Source organism: Ovis canadensis, chromosome 18 (genome assembly GCF_042477335.2).
Source record: "Ovis canadensis isolate MfBH-ARS-UI-01 breed Bighorn chromosome 18, ARS-UI_OviCan_v2, whole genome shotgun sequence".
NCBI classification, from domain to species: Eukaryota; Metazoa; Chordata; class Mammalia; order Artiodactyla; family Bovidae; genus Ovis; species Ovis canadensis.
This window is the reverse complement of record NC_091262.1, coordinates 40,199,937-40,226,972: the sequence shown is the minus strand read 5'-3', so window position 1 is coordinate 40,226,972 and position 27,036 is coordinate 40,199,937. Positions and strand designations below refer to the sequence as shown.

General features: G+C 45.0%; 1 protein-coding gene and 1 long non-coding RNA gene across 2 annotated transcripts in view; both read right to left on the bottom strand.

Moving 5' to 3' along the window:
- The window catches only part of ABHD17C (abhydrolase domain containing 17C, depalmitoylase), a 57,381-nt gene that overhangs the window by 4,718 nt on the left and 25,627 nt on the right, over positions 1 to 27,036 (bottom strand). The window contains exon 2 of the mRNA XM_069559020.1: positions 1,344 to 1,523. Coding sequence (XP_069415121.1) covers positions 1,344 to 1,523 — 180 coding nt within the window. The remainder of the gene's footprint in view (positions 1 to 1,343; positions 1,524 to 27,036) is intronic.
- LOC138423289 (uncharacterized) lies at positions 15,238 to 25,268 on the bottom strand. The gene is made up of 2 exons (XR_011250211.1): positions 25,088 to 25,268; positions 15,238 to 15,514 (listed from the first exon to the last, which is right to left on the bottom strand). It is a non-coding gene; the product is annotated as an uncharacterized lncRNA (long non-coding RNA).

Genomic DNA, 27,036 nt, shown 5'->3' with positions numbered 1-27,036 from the left:
TAACAGAATGACAGCAATGAAGGTGTTGATCAAAATCCAAAAACTGTACACACTTCTGTTGAGGTTTTCTATAACATGGCCATGGGTGTCCTGCTGTCAAAATTTTGGATGTACCCTGGGCAAATAATCTTTATTAAATACTTTCCTTAGCTTGTGCTTAGTCGCTCAGTCGTGTCTGACTCTTTGCGACCCCATGAACTGTAGCCCGCCAGGCTCCTCTGTTGGGGATTCTCCAGGCAATTATATTGGAGTGGGTTGCCATGCCCTCCTCCAGGGAATCTTCCCAACCCAGGGATCGAACCCAGGTCTCCTGCATTGCAGGTGGATTCTTTACCATCTAAGTCACCAGTGAAGCCCTTCCTCAGCTTAGATTTTTTTTTTTTTTTAAAGCAGAGGTTTTCAAATAGAGGTGTTCAAGAAGGCAATGTGCCCACTGCTTTTGCTTGTATAATACAGCTGCCTGTTTTCCTCCTGTTCAGGGACTGGAAAACAGCAGAGGCTAGGCTGGCAGGAGCTCTGCCGCCCCTGGGGTGCTGGCAGGAGGGGGCCTGGCCATGGGCTCTCATGCAGGGAAGCGGGGCTTCAGGCACAGGTGGGCAACAGGAGGTGTCTAGGGCTGTATGGAGGACTTAACACTGTCCCTGACGCCCATCATTGGCATAGCTTACATTACTTTTTCTCTTACCTAGGGGTCTGACCAAAAACATAAGAGAAACTTCAAACGTGGGGATGCTTACAGTCTTTATATGAGTGTCTGTTGTTATTTGGTCACTAAGTCGTGTCTGACTCTTCTGCAACCCCACGGACTGTAGCCCCACCAGGCTCCTCTGTCCATGGAACTTCCCAGGCAAGGATACTGGAAAGGATTGCTATTTCCTTCTCCAGGGGATCTTCTCAACCCAGGGATGGAAGCCTGAGCTATCAGGGAAGACCTATTTGAGTATCTAGACCTCTGATTTAGTTCTTGTGACTCAACAATACATGTCCATCTGAGTGAACACATGAATACTGTACTAGAAGTTCCTTTAAGACCTGTGTGCACTTGTTTTCTTTTTTTTTATCCTGTACATCCAGCTGAATCAATTAATCCTGGATGTCGGGACAAGCAAGGTCCCTGGACGTCATCTGGCAGTTTTTTTTTTTTCCAAATGAGTCTGGCCCAGAGGACTAAGTCCCTGGTCGGTCAGGTGCCACATCTGCCTCCCGTCCCCTGAGGAGCCCAGCACAGGGGCTGATGGCCGCTGCATTCAGGAGAGGTTTACCCACAATGAACCGTGGCTTCTGATCTGAAGTTGGGTCACTGGATGTCTTAGTACCTACTTACTGTACAGCAGTGAGCTTACCTGGGGAAGGCGTCAAAGCAGTACGTTTTCCTGGTGTCGGGGAAAGCCACACGCAATCCAGACATCAGAGGCGAATGGAGAATCACCGCAGCACACTCATACCTGGAGGCCAGGTCTACCGTGGGGACCGTCCCAATGCTCTGACCGTACAGGATGATATTCTCGGGACTTACGCCATACCTGGAGAAGTCAGAGGGCATGGGCCATTAGCTGACATGTGGCAGCGAGACCGAGGGAGCCAAACACCACAGTGTCATAAACTCACAAAACTCCTACAACTAGGATTTTCCTGGTGGTCCAGTGGCTAAGACTTCACACTCCCACTGCAGGGGGTCTGGGTTCAAACTAGATCCCACAGGCTGCAACTAAGACCTGGTGCAGCAAAAAAAAAAAACCCAAAAAAACAGTTTCTGTGTGGCCCCAGGCCTTTGACCTTGACACCATCTAACACAACTGTGCTTGTAGAAGAAGAGGGTCCCAAGATGCAAGTCTTGTCTGGCGTTCCTGCCTGGGATTCATTTCAGTTGGAAGAATGAGTGATTAAAAACAGGATCAGCGGGACTTCCTTAGTCATCCAGTGGTTAAGAACCTGCCCTCTAATGCAGGTGATGCAGGTTTGATTCCTAGCTGGGGAGCTAAGACCCCACATGCCAAGGAGCAACTAAGCGCCATACTGCAAAGAGTAAGCCTGGGTGCTGCAAGGAAGAACCCACATGCCGCACCCAAGACTGATGCAGCCAAATAAATACATCTTTTTATAAGACAGGTCAGCAAAAAGAGTTTTGATGAATGGTTTTGAGGAAGGAACTCGCAAAAAGAGTTATGATGAATGGTTTTGAGGAAGGAACTCATGGCTCCAGTATTTCTTGCCTTAAATCCACAAATTTAAAACATGAATCCCTTCAATGAGGATGAAATCTTGGGAGGTGTCAGGAAGGGACTGTTATCATTCATCAACAGACCATCCCCTGGAGAGATGCTATGGACTGAAGGGAAGTTATCCTGCGGAGGACCTCCCTCCACTGGAACCACAACTGAGTTCCTTCTCTGATGGACAGGGAGGTCCATTTCAGTAGGATTTAACTGAGAATTCAAAGTCCCTTGGAGGGGGAAATATACTTAAGATTAGGGGTCTTCTCCCTCCACAATTTTCATTAAAGTAGGCTCTGACACCCCAAAGCATGAGGGCCACTGGATGCTGCATGGGGTGGATTCCAGGGCATCACAAGGCCCTGGAGGTAAGACTACCTGCAACCCCCACATTTGAAGTGTAGGCTCTTTCCACACTGGCCAGCTCTGTGGCAGGGTATTTTGCTATCTATTATAAACAACTAAATAATAAACAACAATAAGAGGAAGAAAAAAATAAAAACTGAAGGTAGTTATTGAAGGGGAGAGGAGTATGAGATGGTTAATATTAAAAGTTAAAAGTAAAAGAGGAATTCCCAGGCAGTCCAGACTCTGAGCTTTCATTATAGAGGGCATGGGTTTGATCCCTGGTCAGGGAACTAGATCCCATATGCCACAGGGTGCGACCAGAAGTAAAAAATTAAAGTAAACGACTTCCAGATTAAAATGGCATCAGACTAACTCTTACCTTCTTTGATTGGATCTGCAGAATGATGAGAACCATACAGGATAACCTATCAATAGTAGGGAGCGTTACTATTAGAGTCAAACTTATTTTCTCGTAACCTGACACTGTTTGACATCCTGTTTCACGGGCCTCGGGGGCTGCACTGAATGAGTAAAGGAGCGCTGGGCACAGGCGCAAAGGACAGAGGTGGGTGTGTAGTCACTCGGACAGCCTTTTCTTGAGTGCCCTGACTGTCCAATCTCCAAGATCATGACCTCCTTGAAATGTCTTTATAGAGCAGCCTGAACTTTTCACTGAAGGATGCTCAGCTTTCAGAATTTCTACTCAGGGGCATCAGGACACACCTGGCGCCAATCTCAACAAATCCTACTTCTGACACACAGACACGCATAGCCTTAACAACAAACACTTTACAACTCAGCGTTTTCATTGGAAAACTTCACTATGCGAAACACAAGCTATTAACAGTGGAAAATATGACAACTGGTATTAGATTAAATAAAGAACTTTGGGATTTCCCTGGTGGTCCAGTGGCTAAGACTCCGTGCCCTCTATGCAGGGGGCCTGGGTTTGATCCCTGGTCAGGGAGCTAGATCTCACATGCTGAAACTAAGAGTTCATATGCCACAGCTTAAGATTCCCTGTGCCGCAACTAAGACCCTGTGCAGCCAAAGAAAGAGAGACAACTTCTGGTCCTCAGAAGGCATCATTAAGAAAGTAAAAAAGGCAAGTGGTAAAAATTGTTTGCACACATAGAACCAGCAAAGGGCTCACAACTGAAACGAAGAACACATCAGTGGGGGGAAAAAATGATCAAGTACAGAAAAATGGCACTCTGCAAAATAATTTTTTTCATAACAGAAGACATCTAAATGGCAGAGAGGGGAGGAAGGAAGGCAGAGAGTGTAACTCAATTTCATTAGTAAAAATGAAATGAGATTTCACAAACGAAAACCATAGCATGATACTAACAAAAACTTAAATGCTGACAATACCAAGAGTTGACAAAAATGTGACCACAGGAACTTTCATTCTTTCCTGACGGGGATATGAGGACAGACAGAAGCACTTTGCAAAAAAGTAAAAGTGAAGATATAATAATGACACATTCCCATGGACCTAGCAATTCCTCCCCCAGATATATTCACCATGGATTAGAAATATCTTCTGGACTATTCGTGGGTGACTAGAGACAGCCCCAAGGGGTGTCACAGAGCATCACAGGACAATGAATGGTGATGAATGGTAAAGATATCCTGTTCAGAATGGATGAGATACAATCAGAATGAGTAGATACACAGAACATACCACGTGTAAAAAACTTGAAGTGAAGTGGCTCAGTCATGTCCAACTCTGCAACCTCATGGACTGTAACCTACCAGGCTCCATCCATGAGATTTTCCAGGCAAGAATACTGGAGGGGGTTGCCATTTCCTTCTCCCGAGGATCTTCCCGACCCAGGGATCGAACCTGGGTCTCCCACATTGCAGGCAGACGCTTTACCGTCTGAGCCACCAGGGAAGCCCAAATTAAACTTCACTGCTTGGACTTTTGTTGACTATGAGGGCTACTCCAATTCTTCTAAGGGATTCTTGCACACAGTAGTAGATATAATGGTCATCTGAATTAAATTCTCCCATCCCTGTCCATTTTAGTTCACTGATTCCTAAACTGTCGATATTCACTCTTGCCATCTCCTGTTTGACAATGTCCAATTTCCTTGATTCGTGGTTCCTATGCAATACTGTTCTTGACAGCATTGGGCTTTATTTACTTTTACCACCAGACACATCCACAACTGAGCATTGGTTCCACTTTGGTCGAGCTGCTTCATTTTCTGGAGCTATTAATAGTTGTCCTCCGTTTTTCCCCAGTAGCCCAACATACACACCTTCGGACCTGAGGGGCTCATGTTCAGTGTCATATCTTTTTGCCTTTTCATACTGTCACGGTGTTCTCGTGGCAAGAATACTGGAGTGGACTGCCATTCCCTCCTCGAGTGGACCACATTTTGTCAGAACCCTCCACTATGACTAGTCCATCCTGGGTGGCCCTGCGTGGCCTGGCTCACAGCTTCATAGAGTTACAAAAGCCCCTTCACCACAGCAAGGCTGTGACCCATGAAGGGGTGCTTGAGTGAAAGTTGCTCAGTCATGTCCGACTCTTTGCTGCCCCACGGACTGTAGCCCACCAGGTTCCTCTGTCCATGGGATTCTCCAGGCAAGAATACTGGAGTGGGCTGCCATTTCCTCCTCCAGGGCATCTTCCTGACCTGCACTGCTGGCAGATTCTTGACCATCTGAGCCATCAGGGAAGCCCCAAAGGGGTTCTTAGGGATACTTCATTGAAAGAAAGGCAAAGAAGTGAAGCCTTAAAAAACCAGGGTAGTGGTTAAGGACAGGAGGAGGGGGAAATAGGTTATGGCTGGGAAGAAGCATGTTGTTTTGGGGAGGCTTATGGATCACTGGATATGGTCTGTATCTTTTTTTTTTTGGCTGACCTGCACATCATGTGGGATCCTAGTTTCTCAACCAAGGATCTAACTGGGGCCCCTGCCTTGGGAGCATGAAGTCTTAACCACTGGACTGCCAAAGAATAGTCTATGTCTAATAGCAGTCATAGCCTGCCTAAGAGTCTATGTCTTGTCACAACTGTTCCTTTTACAGTTCATTAAGCGGAACATTTACAATCTTATGAACATTACTGGCTACCATTCTATCTATTATATTTCACAACAGTAAATATTTTCTAAAAGCGCACCAGATATTTCAGTTATGGAGACAGCCCTCCTGGAAACTGTTATGAATCATGATAGATTTTGTGCTAAACACAAACCTTCTGAGGAAACATGAGGCCATTAGAAATTGCATCTCATCAAGAGCTAATGTGGGGAAAACTCATGTTCAAATGTTCCATAAAAAGCAGCCAACAAAAAACAGGGTCACAGTTACATTCCTTCGCATAAAATCTATATGGAAAAGGGACTTGAAAGTAATCTATTAAAATGATAATAATGGTTATTTTCAGGTAGTGAGAACCAGGTAATGTTTCTTCTTTCAAATATTCATTTCTAATTTCCTATAATTATTAGGTAGTGATCTGTTAAAATGAATAAATTAAGGAAGCACAATTGCTGGAAGGTTCTGCATGGAGTCAGCAACCGTTCTTTACAGTCTGTATTTGAAAAGGCTTTGAAAACTAAAGTGCTAGTGAAGTGTTCAGATCTGTTAGTCTTACATTACGGACTCTCCCTGTTTATTATACTGTCTGACAACACATGAGAAGCCTGGGAGGTAAGGATGGGGTTTGGAGGCAGCTAATTCTTTGAAGGTATGGAAGGTTTTCAGGAAAACTCTAAGAGGCTTCTGGTCAAACATCTGCCTCTTACAGATGAGGAGGCTGAAGTGGGTCCTTTTTATGGTACCACTAGGATGTTGTTTTTGATGGAAAAAAAAAAAAAGGTAGACGATTGATGACCTCTATACCAATGGTTCCAAAATAAGAAGTATCTGAATACCTTGAGAATCTTAAAGTATGTAAACTTCTTTAGAAATTTTCCATACTTAAAAACTCCAGTGGGTTTGCTGATTCCTCAAACTAACCATTGTTTGGTACTGAGTAGAAAGTGTCAAAACAGATCCTAAAGTGCTTTTAGCTCTCAAATTCAATTAAAAGTTGAAGGATAAACAGAGAGATGGTAAATCGAATCTGTTACTAAGTCTGGATGAAATTCAGGGCATTTGAAGACCATAGCTCTTAGGATTAAGTTTAAAAAAAAAAAATGTGTGTGTGTGTGTGTGTATATATATATATATATATATAGCTTTTTTTCCCCCTCAAAAACATCAACAACAACAATCCCCAAGTCCAAAACTTTTATCCTAAAGTAAAACAGATGTTAAGCTCTTCCAGCCTGGACAGGACAGTTTTGTGGCACGACACAGGCAGGCAGGATTTTTTTGCCTTTTTACTTAGAATTTGCTATTTTGGAGTATCATGACAGCAAAACATCAAAAGTGATTTCTTACAACAGTCCACAAACAATGTTTTTTTCTTCCATGTGTTCAACCCCCAAAGGCAGGCTTTTACAAGTAAACTTCCACGTTTCTCAGCTATAAACACACCAGACCCGGAGACACGGAGGCCGTTCCTCCTTCCTATGCCCAATAGCTCTCTTCTTCTGCTGTTCCCCTCTTGCCCCCTCGTGTGTCTGGGAGAGGTGCTGCTTTTCCATCCCAGAGCTAACCTTCCACCCAAGCGCTGCATCCTCACCCCCCCCTTAATTTGAAAATTTCGTTCCCACCCATGCAGAATCTTAATCCCAGCACCACACACATCTCCAAGTCTCTGGATCCAAGAAAGGGCCCATCTTCACAGGAGCTTCTCCAAGTGACAGCCCCATCTCTCATCTCTCCTTCTCCACCATCCACCACATCCTCATCCCCAACGAAGCCCCTGAAATCCAGCCCCTGCCACCACAACGCCCAGCGATCTGCTCTCAGAAGTTCCTGATGCACCTCCTTCTTCCTAACTCCTCATCCAGTTTCTCCTTCTTTTCCTTCTCTTCCTCCCTCCTTTTCCCTTTTTGCCACAACCTGCAGCATGCAGGATCTTTCCTGACCAGGGATTGAACCTGTGCCCTCTGCAGCGGAAGCACAGCATCTTAACTGCTGGACCACCATGGGAGCCCATGAAGCCTTTCTTCTGCACTCACTCTTGGCTCCTCCCCCAGCCCCACCACCCACAGGCTTGGCCTCTTCCTGGCTCCCCTCTCCTGCTGTAGTCTTCCTACTACTCTTACCTTGATTTTACTGAATCCATGCCTCAAATGTTAACTCTCTGCTGGCAATGCTTCCAATACAGCAGTCAAAATCAGGATGAAGACAAAGATAAATTATAGAAGGAGAGCTCAACTTATTCTGGCAGTGACGGATTAGCCTGGTGATTATGCAAACAGAGGACTAGTTTCTACACCTGGAAGATGTCGCTTATTGTTTTAAAAATAACACATTAAAAATAATAGTTGCTGAATACCTCTTTAAGGACTAAGCACAGAACCTCTGGGGGTACGGAAAGATGAACATAAAACACTGGGTAGGTGCAAGCCACTTACAGTCTAGCTGGGGAAGCAAGGAATGTATATGAAAGCTTGGGGTGGGGGACAAGCTAAAGCCAGATCTAAATCTAGGATGAGTGATTAGGACACAGGATGTCATAGCAGAGGAGGCAAGAAATTCAAGGTCAGGCAGGGTCAAAGCCACGTGAACAAAGCACTTCATTTGCTTGTAGCCAACTACAGCTCCATTTGCATGTCAGACAGACACGTTCTTATCAGACTCTCCCTGGACCTCCCCACGAAATCCTCAGTCCTGACTTAAATATGCAAGCAGGTACTGTCTGCACATGGATCTCTAGGGAAAAGCCACTCTTAGCCGGTGAGAGTCCATGCATTAATTTTACAGCAGAGTCTCCAGTTAGAATATCATCATCTCCTGCAAGGGTGCATCTAGGCCTGCCACAGCTGGTTCTGACACTCAGATCTGACCCCTGGCACGTGGAGAGACAGAACAGTCAAGACCTGTATTTACACTGTAGCTATAACTGAGCCTGGAAGTCCTGATGCTGATGGTCAGAGCCCCAGGCCTGCCAGTGGACCATTCAGAGGCCCTAGTTTCATAGCATCCTCAGCATGAGCATCACATAAACACCAGCCTCTGCATCTGAGTCTCCTCTTGGTTACAGTCTCCACTGCCCCTTAACCCTTCTTTGACTGGATCCCTCAAATTTCACCCAGGCCAAAATTCTGATCCCATTAAGTCCCATGCTCAAGCACAGTACATCAGATCTTCAATCCCCAGTGTTATAACCCCCAGAATCCTAGACATCCTGAACATCCTGCTTTTTTTAAAAAAATTAATTTTTACTGGAATATAGCTGCTTTACTATGCTGTGTTAGTTTCTGCTGTACAGCAAACTGAGTCAGCTGCACATTCACATATATCCTTGGATTTCCTTCTCATTTAGGTCACCACAGAGCACTGAGTTTAAAAAGGAGGAAGAAACTGCCCACAGAGGGAAACACTTGGCGTTAGAGACGAACTCCAGTAGCCGCTTGCCTGTGAATTCATAGAAATACTTGCATGACACAGTGAACGGGGCCAAAGTCAGGATGGATTCTGAGAAAACATACTAGAAAACTCAAAATGCAATGCAGGGAATTCCCTGGAGATACAGCGATGCAGAAGCCACAGGTTCGATCCCTGGTCAGGGAATTAAGATTTACTTAAAATACAATACAAGGAATAAAGTCTCCCAATGTTTGCTAGGGGAAAGTCATGACCCTGAATGATTACTTTCCACAGCAGGGAATGCCATGTGTATGGTAACCCCTTGGAAACCTACACATTTTGCTCTCTGCTTCTTTCAAACATCTAGCATCTTCTTGCAGTGACCAGCTATGCTGAGCTCAGATCAACAACACAAATGTTAAGTTCTGGTTCCCACTCAGCATACAGGACACGTTCCCAGGAGCACACCTCCCCTCCACCTCTGCCCTGACCCGCGTACCTGAGGGCATGGCGGCAGGTGCTCATGGAAGAGGCTGAGAGTACCAGGGGGACCGTGTCCAATGGGGATGTTCCCTTCCCTGATAAAGGAAAATGTTTGTTTTCGTTTTAACATAAAGCTTGCTTTCTGTCTACAAACATGGCCAAGCTGAGCCTCCCTAAGACACACTGCATCCTGTTTAAGTCAACGGGCCTTGCTTCTGCCCTGCGTGGAGAGCGTTTCCACTTATCTTCAGATGAAGCATGCTTGGCACAGTTCCACCAACTTTGAAGTCAACATGTTAACTATTTCAGAGCTAGGACTCCTAGCAGAAATACCCTTAGACATCAGACAAAGATAAATACAAAAGGTAACGTGAAAGTTAATTGAAGGATGAGGTCTGAGGATACTGAAAAGCCCTAATACACTTCAGAGCAAAGCCTCGGAATAAAAGGTCTGGCTGGGAGGGAAGTAGGTGGGTAAACACGGCCCTGGAGAAAACATAGATGATCTGGGAACATTCACCTTCAGTCACAGAAACGGGAAACCCATCGTTTACTTCCTATAGCCAGAGCTTAACGAATGTGTGACTTCTGCTATATTTTAAATTGATAACCAACAAGGACCTACTGTACAGCACAGGGAGCTCTGCTCAGTGTAATGTGGCAGCCTGGATGGGAGGGCAGCCTCAGGGGAGAGTAGATACATGTATGTGTACGGCTGAGTCCCTTTGCTGTTCACCTGAAACTATCACAACATTGTTAATCAGCTATACACTCCAATACAAACTAAAAAGTTAAAAAAATAAACCACAAATGTGTGATTTATACTTTAATTATGAGGGAGATAAAAAAGCATTCATTCCCTGACACATGCTTATTTTTCCTTTTTTAAAATGCACCTTTGTAGGTTTAGGCTTTCTAAATGTTATACTGATGCTTCACAAACAGATTTCTACTGGTGGTTTAACTCCAGTGGCGAACGCAAAGGAAACACAGTTTAAAGTAAGTACCTGCTACATAGGTGCTGTTTGAGACAATTAAAAAATTTAATGGTAAGCGATGTCAGTGTATTGTTTCCTTTTTTCTGACCAAGGAAATCTGGCTAAAAGGGACATTGAAAAGCAAGATGACGATAACTGTGAAAGTTTCAAAACTCTGAGCCAGTGCTCATGGTATCCTTCTCAACAATGGTTACAAAATAAAGTGAGCCAAAATGCAACATTCAAACTAGCCTCCTTCACTGGAAGCATCAGTGAAGGTGATGAGGATAAATATGAGCTCCTGGGTTATTAGTCTCTGGGGAACTGAAGAAGGAAATGAGGTTCAAACCAAGAAATAACACTAAAACCAAGCTAAGTTTAGGCAACATGACTATCACAGTCAGTAAGTTCACCAGAACACAGTGAGTGGAATGGTTCAGTTGGGGCCAGGAAATCAGGAAGCACAGAAGCAAAAGCTTCAAGCCAGTCACTCAGGAGGGGAAATCTGAAAACACAAGGAAAGAAAGGCAAGAGCTGGAGGGGAAGATGAGCATCCTAAGAACACGGAGGGCAGCCTGTCCTGGTGGGGGTGAGGGTTTCACTTCAGAAAGCACAGGGCCGTCCAAAGGAGGTGTCACCCACTCTGAAAGCATCTGGGGAATGTACACACAGTCCCCAGAGGATGGAGACGTGACAGGCTGTACCACGGGAAGGAAAAGAATGGCTGGGCGAGACATGTTTTGAGTGGCTCACATCACGTGTCTGTGCAGCAAGCAGTGGTGGGGAAGGGACAGACAGGAAGATACTTCTGTAGTTAAGGGACAGAAAATGAGCACACACAGAGATGTTGAGAAGGAGATCATGGGCAGTTGGAATTTCGGTTTTTAGAAAATACGTTGAGGACTTCCCTGGTAGGCCAGTGGCCAAGACTCCCAACGCAGGGGACCAAGTTTGATCCCTGGCTGGGGAACTAGATCCCTGCAACTAAAAGATCCTGCATGCCTCAATTAAGACCTGGTACAGCCAAATAAATAAGTAAATTATTTTAAAAAATAATATGTTCAGCTTGGGAAGACAGTGGGTTCCAGGTAACTGTGGGGCATCCCAGGAAGGCACATGTGAGTCACACTCTCAGGGCTCCTTATAAGGAAAATCTATGAATCATCCTGAGGTCAATGTCAGATAGGTGAGCCTCTAGGTGCTCCTCACGCTGCCTCCTGCCAGGGTGTGGGAAGCCCAGCAGCTGGAAGGACGGGGGCTGGGGTGTCCGTCCAGGCCAGCAGCTGCAGGAGCACAGACAGCCACACGCAGAGGCTCTGGGAGAGACAGCACGGCCCAGGTCCCATGGAGACAGATGGACCAGACGCATCACAGCTTATGTCTGTAAACAAAAAGGGAATGTGTCCTTTTCTTCAATGGACCGTGATGACAATGACACCACACACAGAATGAGGCCATTCCAGCAGATCCTAACTCACCAGGGCGCAGTAGTGTGGCGATGCACGCCCGGTCAAAGGAGCCTTTCGTACAGGTACTCAGGTATTTCAAAACATAACAAGGGGGCTTCCCTGGTGGCTTAGTGGTAGAGAATCCACCTGCCAATGCAGAAGACATGGGTTCAATCCCTGGTCTGGGAAGACCCCACATGTGGTGAGGCAACTAAGCCTGTGCGCCGCAGTTACTGGGTCTGTGCTCCAGAACTCAGGGGCCACACTCCTGAGCCCAGGTACCCTACAGCCCGTGCTCTGCAACAAGAGAAGCCACTGCAATGAGAAGCCCACTCACCGCAACTAGAGAAAAGCCTGAGTGACAACGAAGACCCAGCACAGGCCCCCGCCCCCCCAAAAAAAGACAAGCATTATCCAATTTTTGTAAGCTAGCAGCTACCCTCGAGGATGGGATTTCGTTCTATCCTAGGTGTTAGAGATTTCCTTCCAAATGATAGCACAGGGATTGGCTATCTGTGCCAGGTCTAAAACCACCTTCCAAACAATTCTTTTTCTATCTTTCAGCCAAGCCAAAAGATAAATTTTGGAAGTGCCGAGTCTTAAGCACTGGACCACCAAGGAAGTCCCACAACAACATGATTCTTTGTGACACTAGAGACTGTTCTCTCCCCTACAATACTCTTTCTCTGCATCAAAGCAAAAATAAACAAGACTCGGCATGACTTAATTTTTTAAAAAAATTACTTTTCAGAGGAAAAGTTAACAGCCCTAAAGAATATGAAAATACCTCTCTTTAGCTCTGTTACAATTAAAACAGAATAATTTGCTTGAACTTGTTTGAGTATAATTGTGCATGAAATTGTTCTAATGATAATTGGGGCTCTTTTGGCATTCTGTAATTATCTAACACGTTGGAAAAGCCAGAAGAAATGCTGTCTTCCCTCCCCACTGGTCTCCCTACCCCTCCACCAACAGCTGCATAAATACCTGTGAAATGGTTAGAATGCCACCTACCCTACAGTTTTTGAGAAGATTACCTGAGCTGGCTTATGTAAGTCACAAGCATCTGATAAAAAAGGCATTTAATGTATGTCACTCCCATTCACACCAAATACAGATTGGAAACAGACACGTAACCAAAGCAAAGCCTTAAAGCAGAGGTCCCCAAACTCTGGGGTCTAATGCCTGATGATCCGAGGTGGAGCTGGTGTAATAATAATGGGAATAAATGTAAATGTAAAGCCCTTGAATCATCCTGAAACCATCCCCCATTGCTGGTCCATGGAAAAATTGTCTTCCAAAAAACCAGTTCCTGGTGCCAAAAAGGTTGGGGACCTCTGGCTTAAAGGATCTCCCTATTTCATACCCAAGAAACACAGCTGAAATTAAAAGACAGACAGAACTCATGAAATCTCTGGGACAGGGAAATACATTTTTTAAAAAAAATCTTATTTAATTATATGAGGGCCGAAGTTACTTCTTAGAACTAGAAACCCAAGAATCAATTTCTAATTATTTTATCTCACTGTAAGGTGAGTTCTCCCAACAGCCATAGCACACAAGACATGGTCAGTTTCTGCCCTGCCTCACAGGGACTCACAAATGGAGTTCAACAAAAGCCCTTTAACTCCTACATGGCAACGGCTGAGATGTCCAGTAGACATTCATGGATGGCCACCCACAGCCGACAGAGAGCTTTTCTGATCTGCTGTGTCTTCACAGCATGTCTCTCCTGACCCTGGAGCTGCAGGTGTGAACACAAGCCCAAGGTGCACCTCCTTGGCTAGAGTGACTGCTTTTGGGAGAAGCAGAGTTAGAGCCAAGACCAGTCGATAGGAGTTCTTCCAGGACACCTGTGCCCTCTTCTGCCAAGAATCACCTTTGTCACTGTTCAGAGAGAACCTCCTCAAAATCACTACAGGACTTCCCTGGAGGTCCAGTGGTTAAGACTCTGCCAAGGGGTGAAGGTTCAATTCCTGATCAGGGAACTAAGATTCCACATGCCCTGAAGTAGAGCAAAAAAAAAAAAAAAAAATTGCAACCAAGAAAGCAAAGTTGAGAGAAGTGAGCTGAGTCTTGAAGCTACCATTCGAGGTCCCAAACCTGGTCAAGCACCCAATCATAGGGCTCCTGGAGTTTTGACCTGGGTGGAGCTTACACTATTCTCTCGTGAATCTGGACTAACATTAGCCTTTTGTGAGCAGCTCAGAGTATGTAGTCACAACTGTGTGATGGTCTGGGGCGTAGACGGAGGGTGGAGATTTGCACAGTGGGTTAGGGGAAAGAATAGGCTTTGAATTGGACAACTCAAGGACTGGAGCCCAGCTCTGCCACAATCAGTGATCTGATCCTTTTTTCATTAAAAAATTTGTGTTTATTTTCTGGGGGGGCTACAGGGCAGCATGAAGGATTTTAGTTCCCTGACCAGGAATTGAACCCTCTGCCCTGCCGTGGAAGCAGAGTCCCACCACTGGACACCGGGGAAGTCCCAGTGACCAGCAGTCCTATCTCCTGGGCTCTAAAGGGCTGTAACCTTGCCTTGGATCTACAGGGAGAATTAAACGAGGTGACGGGTAAAACCCCATGGCCCCCCTTTGTGCCCCCCTCTAGGCTGCTTTCATGTGCCCACAGCCAGACGAGGCATGAGTGGACATGGAATGTGGCCCCAGGACACAAGATGACACGTAATCTGAAACCAGAATGTTGGTTCTCTCCCTCCCATCAGCTTGGGCTTGCTACTGTTTGCTCCCTTAATGTTTGTGTACACTCACAATGGAAGTCTGTTAAATAAACATCCTCCTTGGGACAAACCCGGTGATGTCCCGAGTCCCTCCTTGATGACATCGCAGTTCCTTTCTCTCTGGTCTCATTCCTTCCTTGTGCCTGTCTTTTTTCCCTTGTATTCTCTACTCTTCACTTGACTTCCAGGAGCTTCCATTCCCCGCCCCCCTTCCTCCTTCTTAAAAGCATGGTAAGTTCACAACATCAATTATGAAAATAACTAGAACTACAGGACAGGTTGGGACTTCCCTGGTGGCTCAGATGGTAAAGCGTCTGCCTGCAATGCAGGAGACACAGGTTCGATCCCTGGGTTGGGAAGATCCTCTGGAGAAGGCAATGGCAACCCACTCCAGTACTCTTGCCTGGAAAATCCCATGGACAGAGGAGCCTGGTAGGCTACAGGCCATGGGGTTGCAAAGACTCAAACTGAGCGACTGAGTCAGACTGAGCAACTTCACTTTCCTCACAGGACAGGTGGATGGAAAGACCCTTCCCCAGAGATCACACAGATGGGTCACTCTAAGACAAGGAAACGAAAGCTTTGAGAAAGGTTAAAACTTCACTCTGAATTGTAAGTACCGAGATAACTGCTGTAAGTATATTATAGCTCCAGGATATGGACAAACTGGGGAAGAACTGTCAGTCGCAAAAATCACAGCCAGACCAGCACAAGCATGTTGGAGGGGGTGCAGCACAGGTTCAGTATCAGAATTATCAGTCATGCTCCAGGCTTTAGCTGTCTGGTGCGTTCCATGGGCTCCCACCAATCCAGGCTAGGGTGGTGTGTAACTGCTCAGTCATGTCTTTTATCATCCCCCTGCAACACAAATGTAAAACGATTTGGAATCAGTGTGTCCAGATGCCCAACCTAAGCATTTCTGAAATAAATCATGCTTTAAAATGTGAACATTCTGCTTTAGGGTCACAGAGTTTTCATCTGGGAAAATGGAAAGTTCTGGACCCAGACGGTGGTGATGGTTTCCAAACAATATGAATAGACTCGATGCCCCAGAACTGTCCACTTAAAACTGGTCCAAAGACTCCATTTCATGTTATGCACATCTGGTCACAAAAAGAAGGGGGACAAGTGAACAATCCTCTTAAATCTGACTTCTACTAATTATTTTCTTATTAGAGCATACCAGGGAGAAAGGCTAGCTCTCCTGAAGTCCAAATGAGACTTTAGGGAATTCTCTGGTGGTCCGGTGGCTAGGACTAGGCACTTTTACTGCCGGAGCCCCTGTTCCATCCTTGACTGTGGACCTAAGATCCCGAAAGCCAAGAGGTACACACACACACACACACAAAAAGGTGGGGGGGGAAGAGAGATTTTACTACAAAAACAAAATAGTAAATATAGTTCACTTTTTTTAAAGGAAGAAGATTCTAAAGATATGCATGTCACTAATACTGTGTTCTTTTACAAATCTGGTAGAACATTCTACTCATGAGCCATCTCCAAGGGCAGCTTCAGGGAGGCTCAGTGGCACTTACGAAGGTGGGATGGGGGTGACAGCTCTGTTTTACTTAATCACAAAGACCTTCTTATCCTTTCCATTTTCTCTCCACCTTGCCTGAATTTTTTACAAACGAAAACCACTCCTTAGCACAGCCCACCAGTTCTGCCATCCTTTTTCTTGGGGACATGAAAGGACTCACTCAGGGACATCACAAGATGAGGCCAGGACGTGGTGATGGAGACAGACACCTCTCTTCTCGGTGGCACATTTCGTCTGAGTAACACCAGCACAGAATTCCAATTCTGTATCTAAATATTCAAGGGCAGCTGTTAGAGAGGTTGGCTGCATTCTGAAATATCACCCCCGAGGCTATCAAGGACAGAGGGCTTGGGATTCTGGGTGGCGGAGCCAGCCTTGCAGCCTCCAAACACCAGACAGCGTCTATGTGACTCATAGGTCTTACCCACACGGGAGCCTTCATTTCCTTTTCCAGTCCGTCTAAAATATGGCCTTGAGGTAACTTCAACATTACATTTTAATTAAAATACTACACAGCCTAAAAACACAGAGGCAAACGCCATGCCCTTATTTATCATTAAACAGGAAGCCTTTATTTGGCCCACTAAGAACATCATGTACCATAATATTAATAACAAAAAAACACTCAGCTCACCACAATCCATTCCATACACTCCATCCAATCTGTTCTGATAGCCTCATAAACCAGTCTTTGGCATCTAATGTAATGAATGAATGAATGTGAAAGTCGCTCAGTCGTGTCCTATTCATTGGGACCCCATGGTCTGTAGCCCGCCTGGCTCCTCTGTCCATGGGATTCTTCAGGCAAGAATTTTGGAGTGGGTCGCCATCTCCTTCTCCAGGGGAATCTTCCCGACTCAGAGATCCAACCCAGGTCTCCCACATTGCAGGCAGATTCTTTACCATCTGAGCTACCAGAGAAGTCCAATGTAAGGCAGTGGAGAAGTAGCGCGATGAGGGTGACCCCCATCCCCACGCATCTAATGGGAATTCAGGGAGGGCAGAGAAGGCCAGATCACCCGAAGAAGCTGATTCCATGTGCTACGTGGAACATGGGACTTTAGGACCCGCTGGCAGACACTGGGATTAAGATGCTAAAACATTACGAGTTCGAGCCATCTTGTGTGCCGCCACAAAGATCTGACATAGCCAAATAGATAAATATTTTTTAAAATATGCTGAAACAAAACATGGGCTTCCCTGGTGGCTCAGCAGCAAAGAATCTGCCCACAATGCCAGAGATGCTGGTTCAATCCCTGGGTAAGGAAGATCTCCTGGGGAAGGAAATGGCAATCCACTCCCGTATTCTTGTCTGGGAAATCCCATGGACAGAGGAGCCTGTCAGGCTGCAGTCCATGGGATCCCAGAGTCGGACACAACTGAGTGCGCCGACGCACACACACACACACACACACGCACCCACACATACACCCCAAAGGATGGGAAATGAAACCAGAGTGGACTGTCAGACACAGTCAGGAGTCTTCTAATTCAGGCAATGCTCTGGGAATCTGCTGCTGGATCCATCTTCTTTTCCTTTCTTCTGAGCATCATAAATGTACTCCACCCTCTGAGCAAGGCTAATCAACAACCTCCAGATGTCTGCTTCTCAGCGCTCACCCCTCACTCTAGCGGGCCCCTGTTCCAAACTGGCTTCCCTAGCTGGGTCCTGTCCTCTCTCTAAGCCCATTGGACCTCAAACAGTCCCAATCTCTCCAAAATTCCATCCAAGACGCCAGCGGGTACTTTAACATATTAAACTTTCAAATCTCTCTCCTCAGTCCTGGAATGTTCCTACGTTATTATTTCTAATACATCTGACTCCCTGTTGACAATTTCCCATGGTTTGTGAGTTCCTGTTAAGTCAAGGCAATTTGGATAAAGGAGAGTATTTATACCAGAATTGCAAAGTTCATCAAAAGAACATTTTTTTTTCATTCAAAATTGGAAAGAAATCAAAGTAGACAAATCTTTTATGAAGTATTAACAAACGCTGTCAATACTATAGCTCTGTTTGTATGTATTTTTACCTTGAGAAAGAAGCTTATTTTCACCATCTTTCACAACATATCAGAATTCCTCATATTAAAAAAACAGAAGTGAAACAGGGACTTCCCTAGCAGTCTAGTGGTTAGGATTCTGTGCTTTGAATGTAGGGGGTGCAGGTTCAATCCCTGGTTGGGGAATTGAGAGCTCACATGCCACAAGGCACAGCCAAAAAAAAAAAAAGTGAAACAGTATAGCCAAAATGTTCATGAAAATATTAAGGTTTTATTATAACTTCAGACTCGCTACTTCTCTGGCACAAAGCAAAATTTATGGGCAAGGTTATAAGTTCTCATAAACTGAATATTTGAATCAAGTATTGTATAAGAAACATGTCATTTGAGCTGGCCCCCACCTCTCCCAGCCCCCACTGGTTATACACATCCATGCTGACTGGGTTCTATCCCATGACAGCGATAAAGCAGGGGATAATTTATTTCTCAAATAATCACTGTGGGACTTCTATGTATCTATGGTGATACAGGCTAAGAGTAAAAGAACAACAAAAGATCTGGTTTATGCCCTTCTAGGGCTTACAGTCTAACAGTCTGATTATGTACACTCTCTTTATTCCAAATGGAGAGTGCCTGAGAGACTTTCCTGGTGGTCCAGGGGCTTAGACCCTCGCGCTCTCAATGCAGGGGGCCAGGGTTCAATCCCTGGTCAGTAAATTAGATCCCGCAGGCCACAGCTAAAGATCCCATGTACCTCAATGATAATTAAAAATCCTGAGTGTTGCAACTAAGACTGGGCACAGACAATTAAATAAATAAATATAAATAAACATCAGAATAAGAGTTCCTGATTTGAAAGATTTGGGGAGGCAGATCCAGGCCTGATTCATTCCCCTCAATTGACAGATCAGAAATCCAAAGCAAATCACTGCATTGCTCATGGCCCCTTGTGTTCAACGCCTCCAGGCATTCTCCCGGGGCATTTCAGGCCCTTTGACGTCATTTTCCAAGGGGATTTTCCAAGGGGATTAGGCCCCTATTAGCCTCTTCTGCCCCCACCCCCAGCCCCCATCACTGCCACTCTGCCCTGCAGGCTCAGGTCACAAACCATACTTGATCAGGCCAGCCTAGAGGCGCTTAACCCAGGGGAGGTGGGTGTCCCTTCGACCTGTGAACAACAGCCAGGAACCAGTGGGGGGCTTCGCTGCTGTTTATCATGTGAAGGTACTTGGCACACAGAAGGGTGACCCAGGATGAACCATGGCAAGGAGAACGATGAGGAGGAGGAGACTGAGGATGATTTTTATTATTGTTGTTCAGTCGCTAAGTCGTGTCCGACTCTTGAGACCCCATAGACTGCAGCACACCGGGCTTCCCTATCCTTCACTATCTCCCGGAGTTTGCTCAAATTCATGTCCATTGAGTCGGTGATGCCATCCAATCATCTCATCCTCTGTCGCCTTCTTCTTTTGCCTTCAATCTTTCCCAGCATCAGGGTCTTTTCCAAAGAGTCTTCCCATCAGGTGGTCAAAGTATTAGCGTTTTAGCTTCAGAGGCAATGATGATCTGTGGAATACCTTATCTCTAATTCTAACAACAACCTGCAAGGTGCCATTAAGTTGCTACGGTCAGTTCTTTTAATCTGCAGTTCTGGGAGTCTGGTGGTTTTTACCAAAGGCCATAAAGCTGATGGGCTTCCCAGAGGATTCAGTGGTAAAGAACCTGCTTGCCAATGCAGCAGTTTGATCCCCCGGTCAGGAAGATACCCTGAAAGAGGAAATGGCAACCCACTCCAGTATCCTTGCCTGGGAAATCCCATGGACAGAGGAGCCTGATGGGCTACAGTCCATGGGGTCACAAACAGTCAGACACGACTGAGAGACTGAGCGCGCACGCATGAGGCTGCACAGGAAATGCCTGAAGCTGATGGGTGGTAGAGCCTGGCTCTGATCTCACATCAGATGTTTGCCTCCAGAGCTCAGCCCCTCTGCCCTGAGACTCACAACAGCTAGGGAGGGGTGGTCACAGTCTCACAGTACCCTGATAGCCAGATGAAGTCAGGAGTGCAAGAGGCCTAATGACCCCTTCACCGAAGTATTTAAGCATGTCACCCGGCCCTTCCCCTAACTCCACACTCATCTTTAAATCATGAAGCTCCAACACCTTACTGGAGGCCCAGGAATTCCTGGTGCAGCAGAAATCAGCAGAGCCAAACCAGTCACTGGTTCCACGACCACAGGAAGGCTCAGACCACACACGGCGCAAACCTGAGACTCAGATGCTGCAGGCCGCCGTTCTTACCTGTGCTCTTTCGTTTCCTCCCTCCTTTCTCACCCAGTATCTTCCCAGTTTGGTCAGGAAAGCTATCTCTGCTTGTGGAGACTGATTCTATACTAAGTTTTAGAAGAATGCTCCATTAGGACTAGGACTATTAAAGGACTGGGAGTGACTCAGAAGAATGCAAACTATTCAACCCTTCCAGGCAGAGGCTGACTGGGCACAGAAGACATTCTTCAGCAAAGGTACAATGAAAATGAGAAGAGTCAGCTGCCAAATAACCAGTCTGAATTTCTCAAAGAACCAGATAGTACAATACACCCTCCGCTGGCCAACTGCCTGCTTAAGTGCATGGACCACCAAGCCACATTAAGCAATTCTAATCTCTTGCCTCAAGGGTGAAGAAAGTTGAGCTCCTCAAGGACTGGAAGACGCCAAGGCGAGTCTTCTTAAGAATTCCTCATATCCACTAGAACATCTTCAAATGAGTCAACAATATTTTGGTTTTACACTTTAACAACAGAAATAAAAACTGTCGACTTAAAAAACAGTCACAACCTAGAAGGTAAGACTTAGGTTTTATATGGTGGGAAATTCTTAGGATTTCAAGCATGGGAGAGAGCATCTCAAGTAGCCCTGAAATAATTGCTGGTGTAGGGGTGGGAGTGGGGTCAGTTCAGGCCTCCCTGTCCATCACCAACTCCTGGAGTTCACTCAGACTCACATCCATCGAGTCAGTAATGCCATCCAGCCATCTCATCCTCTGTCGTCCCCTTCTCCTCCTGCCCCCAATCCCTCTCAGCATCAGAGTCTTTTCCAATGAGTCAACTCTTCGCATGAGGTGGCCAAAGTACTGGAGTTTCAGCTTTAGCATCATTCCTTCCAAAGAAATCCCAGGGTTCATCTCCTTCAGAATGGACTGGTTGGATCTCCTTGCAGTCCAAGGGACTCTCAAGAGTCTTCTCCAACACCACAGTTCAAAAGCATCAATTCTTTGGTGCTCAGCCTTCTTCACAGTCCAACTCTCACATCCATACATGACCACTGGAAAAACCATAGCCTTGACTAGACAGATCTTTGCTGGCAAAGTAATGTCTCTGCTTTTCAATATGCTATCTAGGCTGGTCATAACTTTTCTTCCAAGTAGTAAATGTCTTTTAATTTCATGGCTGCAGTCACCATCTGTAGTCATTTTGGAGCCCCCAAAAATAAAGTCTTTCACTGTTTCCACTGTTTCCCCATCTATTTCCCATGAAGTGATGGGACCAGATGCCATGATCTTTGTTTTCTAAATGTTGAGTTTTAAGCCAACTTTTTCACTCTCCTCTTTCACTTTCATCAAGAGGCTTTTGAGGCTTTTAAGTTCCTCTTCACTTTCTGCCATAAGGGTATTGTCATGTGCATATCTGAGGTTATTGATATTTCTCCCAGCAATCTTGATTCCAGCTTGTGTTTCTTCCAGCCCAGCGTTTCTCATGATGTACTCTGCATATAAGTTAAACATGCAGGGTGATAATATACTGCCTTGACGTACTCCTTTTCCTATTTGGAACCAGTCTGTTGTTCCATGTCCAGTTCTAACTGTTGCTTCCTGACCTGCATACAGGTTTCTCAAGAGGCAGGTCAGGTGGTCTGGTATTCCCATCTCTTTCAGAATTTTCCACAGTTTATTGTGATCCACACAGTCAAAGGCTTTGGCATAGTCAATAAAGCAGAAATAGATGTTTTTCTGGAACTCTCTTGCTTTTTCCATGATCTAACGGATGTTGGCAATTTGCTCTCTGGTTCCTCTGCCTTTTCTAAAACCAGCTTGAACATCTGGAAGTTCACGGTTCACGGATTGCTGAAGCCTGGCTTGGAGAATTTTGAGCATTACTTTACTAGCATGTGAGATGAGTGCAATTCTGCAGTAGTTTGAGCGTTCTTTGGCATTGCCTTTCCTTGGGATTGGAATGAAAACTGACCTTTTCCAGTCCTGTGGCCACTGCTGAGTTTTCCAAATTTGCTGGCATATTGAGTGCAGCACTTTCACAGCATCATCTTTCAGGATTTGAAATAGCTCAACTGGAATTCCATCACCTCCACTAGCTTTGTTCGTAGTGATGGTTTCTAAGGCCCACTTGACTTCACATTCCAGGATGTCTGGCTCTAGGTGAGTGATCACACCATCGTGATTATCTGGATCATGAAGATCTTTTTTGTACAGTTCTTCTGTGTATTCTTACCACCTCTTCTTAATATCTTCTGCTTCTGTTAGGTCCATACCATTTCTGTCCTTTATCAAGCCCATCTTTGCATGAAATGTTCCCTTGGTATCTCTAATTTTCTTGAAGAGATCTCTAGTCTTTCTCATTCTGTTCTTTTTCTCTATTTCCTTGCACTGATCGCTGAGGAAGGCTTTCTTATCTCTTCTTGCTATTCTTTGGAACTCTGCATTCAGATGCTTATATCTTTCATTTTTTCCTTTGCTTTTCGCTTCTCTTTTCACAGCTATTTGTAAGGCCTCCTCAGACAGCCATTTTGCTTTTTTACATTTCTTTTCCATGGGGATGGTCTTGCTCCTGGCAAACTGCTTCAGTATTCTTGCCTTGAGAACCCCATGAACAGTATGAAAAGGCAAAATGGTAGGATACTGAAAGAGGAACCCCCCAGGTTGGTAGGTGCCCAATATGCTACTGGAGATCAGTGGAGAAATAACTCCAGAAAGAATGAAGGGATGGAGCCAAAGCAAAAACGATACTCAGCTGTGGATGTGACTGGTGATAGAAGCAAGGTCCGATGCTGTAAAGAGCAATATTGCATAGGAACCTGGAATGTCAAGTTCACGAATACGGGCAAATTGGAAGTGGTCAAACAAGAGATGGCAAGAGTGAATGTCGACATTCTAGGAATCCGTGAACTAAAATGGACTGGAATGGGTCAATTTAACTCAGATGACCATTATATCTACTACTGCAGGCAGGAATCCCTTAGAAGAAATGAAGTAACCATCATGGTCAACAAAAGAGTCTGAAATGCAGTACTTGGATGCAATCTCAAAAATGACAGTATGATCTCTGTTTGTTTCCAAGGCAAACCATTCAATATCACAGTAATCCAAGTCTATGCCCTAACCAGTAATGCTGAAGAAGCTGAAGTTGAACAGTTCTATGAAGACCTACAAGACCTTTTAGAACGAACACCCAAAAAAGATGTCCTTTTCATTATAGGGGACTGCAATGCAAAAGTAGGAAGTCAGGAAACACCTGGAGTAACAGGCAAATTTGGTCTTGGAATGCAGAATGAAGCAGGGCAAAGACTAATAGAGTTTTGCCAAGAAAATGCATTGGTCATAGCAAACACCCTCTTCCTACAACACAAGAGAAGACTCTACACATGGACATCACAAGATGGTCAACATCGAAATCAGATTGATTATATTCTTTGCAGCCAAAGATGGAGAAGCTCTATACAGTCAACAAAAACAAGACCAGGAGCTGACTGTGGCTCAGGTCATGAACTCCTTATTGCCAAATTCAGACTTAAATTGAAGAAAGTAGGGAAAACCACTAGACCATTCAGATATTACCTAAATCAAATCCCTTATGATTATACAGTGGAAGTGAGAAATAGATTTAAGGGCCTAGATCTGATAGATAGAGTGCCTGATGAACTATGGAGGGAGGTTTGTGACACTGTACAGAGGATGTGGTAGTCGGGTTATATAAAAGTCTTATAACAAAGGGCAGGTAATCTGAACATCAAAGACTATTGCTATTCAAGGAAAACCAGATATCTCAAGGAGAGGAATTTAGCGCTCTTCTGTGTATGGGAAGATGTTAAAGTATCCGGGCTTAGAGAAATCATTCCTTTTATCTGTATCTCAGCTATCTGGGCCACCCTTCCGGTGTTTTCAGATCCCCTCTTCCATAGGGAGTGGCTGCAACCTCCGGGCTGTTAGATAGAAGATACTCTCCTCCTTCCTGAATTCCCTTAGGGCTCATTGGCTCAACAATCCCTTGTTAACTGATACGGCAGGAAATATTCCATTTCACAAAGCAATTAACCAAGAGGAGGAATAGTCCATGATATTCATTTCATGTACATAAAATTCATTCTCATATATAAACTTTTCTATACAATAACTGAATCAAAGGAGAAATCAACAGCACAATGATAGACAAGGTTATTGAAAGGCAAAATAACAACAAAATCTTCACCACTGCATTGCCCATCAAAATAACCCAAACCTATAATGATGCTCAACTAGCATACAGAATTCAAAGCTTTAAGAACATGCAGGTACCCACACTCGCTAACAGCAGGGAGCAGGAACTAGTGATCTTCCCATGTCTGCAAGAGCCCATCATCCCCAGAATGCCTCAGGAAGAAGAGACTGTAGACAGGGACTTCCCAGGCAGTCGACTGGTTAAGGCTCCCAGCGCAAAGGGCGTAGATTTGATTCCTACTTGGGGAACCAGATCCTGCATGCTGCATGGTATGGCTTAAAAAACAAATTTAAAAAATTTTTAAAGGGAAGAGACTGTAAATGATCTCTATTCCAACAGTCTGTTAATTTGTAGAAACTGCAGGGAACATTCTCTGTATATACCTGCACCTCTTCATGAAACTCACCCACAGACTAAGGTGCTCGTGAGACACTTCCCTTTCCACCTCTTTGCCTCTTCTTTGCAGGTCTTTGACTGTTTGACTCTGGTTATTCTCCAAGAATAACTCAATGGACATGAATCTGAGCAAACTCCAGGATAGTGAAGAGCAGGGGAGCCAGGTGATTTGCAGTCCACGGGGTTGAAAAGAGCGGGACACAGCTTAGTGACTGAACAACAACAAATTCTCCAAGAAACCAGAGTATAAAACATAGTAACAGTGGTTATGTAACTAAGCTAACAAGGAAACACTACTTGGTACAAGATTTAAAGGACTAATAATGAAAATTGCCATAAAAATTGGCAAAGTAAAAGTCTGTTTCTCTATTCTCTCCCCTTGACTGTGTGTGGGTGGGCTAGGGGGTTGGTGGACACACGCTCAGCTTCATTTGACTCTTGCTACACCAGAGTGTAGCCCGCCAGGCTCCTCTGTCCATGGGATTGCCCAGGCATGAACACTGGAGTGGGTCGCCATTCCCTCCTCCAGGGGATCTTCTTGACCCAGGAATCGAACCCATGTCTCTTGTATTGGTAGGCTAAAGCCAAGACTCAACCTGAGTTTGAGCCATAGACCAAGCTCTTAACCACTAAACTAAAATACCAAAATAGAAGGAACGCAAGCAGCACAAAAGACCCAACTGCTGGGGCTTCTCTGGTGGCCCAGGGGGTAGGGCTCCATGCTTCCACTGCAAGGGACACAGGTTTGATGGGTCAGGGAACTAAGACCCCACATGTACATAGCACAGCAAAAAGAAAAGACACCCAAATGTGTCCTCAGAGGAACAGGCAAGTAAGGGACCAGCATTTAAGGCTTCACAAACATACTAAAAGAAAAAAGAAAGAGATACAAATCTGAGGAAATATACTCATAAAACAAAAACAGCATGCTATGGAAAGGGGAAAGTCAAAGAGAAAAAAACGTGTTAGCTGAACTAGAAAGTTTAACTCATAGGTTAGAAAATAAAACTGAAGAGACCTCCCGGGACACCAAACTAGACAAAGAGAGGGATCCCATGAGCAACAGAAGAAAAAATAAAATCCAAGAGACTGGCATAACAGAAGCCACATTCAGAGAGCACAATGGACAACCTTGAGACTGCAGGAACTGACAGGACTTCCTGTGGGAACTGAAGGCAGAGGAAGGTGAATGGAGTTGAGACACTGACTAAAGTGGATGGAGCTGGACATAAACGTTAAATTTATGAATTTCAGATCATGAACATGGCCCACAAAGAAACAAAAGTAACTATCAGATACTAAAAATTGCAAGAAGTCATTAGGGGCTTCTCCGGTGGCTCACTGGTAAAGAATTTGCCTGTCAACGCAGGACACAGGAGCTTGATTCCTCATCTGGGAAGATCCCACATGCCTTGGAGCAACTGAGCCCATGAGCTACAAAGATCAAGCCTGTGCTCCAGAACCTGGGAGCTGCAACAATGGAAGCCCGCACGCCTAGGGCCCGTGCTCCGCAACAAAAGAAGTCACTGTACTGAGAAGCCTGTGCACGGCAACTAGCGAGTAGCTTCCACTCGCCACAGCTAGACAAAAGCCCAAGCAGCAACTAAGACCCAGCACAACCAAAAATAAATAAATAATAACAATTTAAAAATAAAACGTCATCAGGACTGGATAACTAAAAAAAAAAAACCCCATGTTTATCCACAGAAAGTCAATAAATACTATCTAGAGTTACTCTAGGGTGCTGGGGGTAAGGAAGAAGAGGGGTTACTATCACTTTCTGTCATAATCTCTCGGTGTATTATTATATGCATTTTATTGAATAAAAATATTAAATTCTGTCATTAAAATGTCGTTCGCCACTAGGGTCATGCATTACTAAGTTTTCTCCCCAGCATGCTGGCATAGCTTGGTGCCTGATGAGATATCCTACGTTATTTACTGTGGTATCCTCTCCAT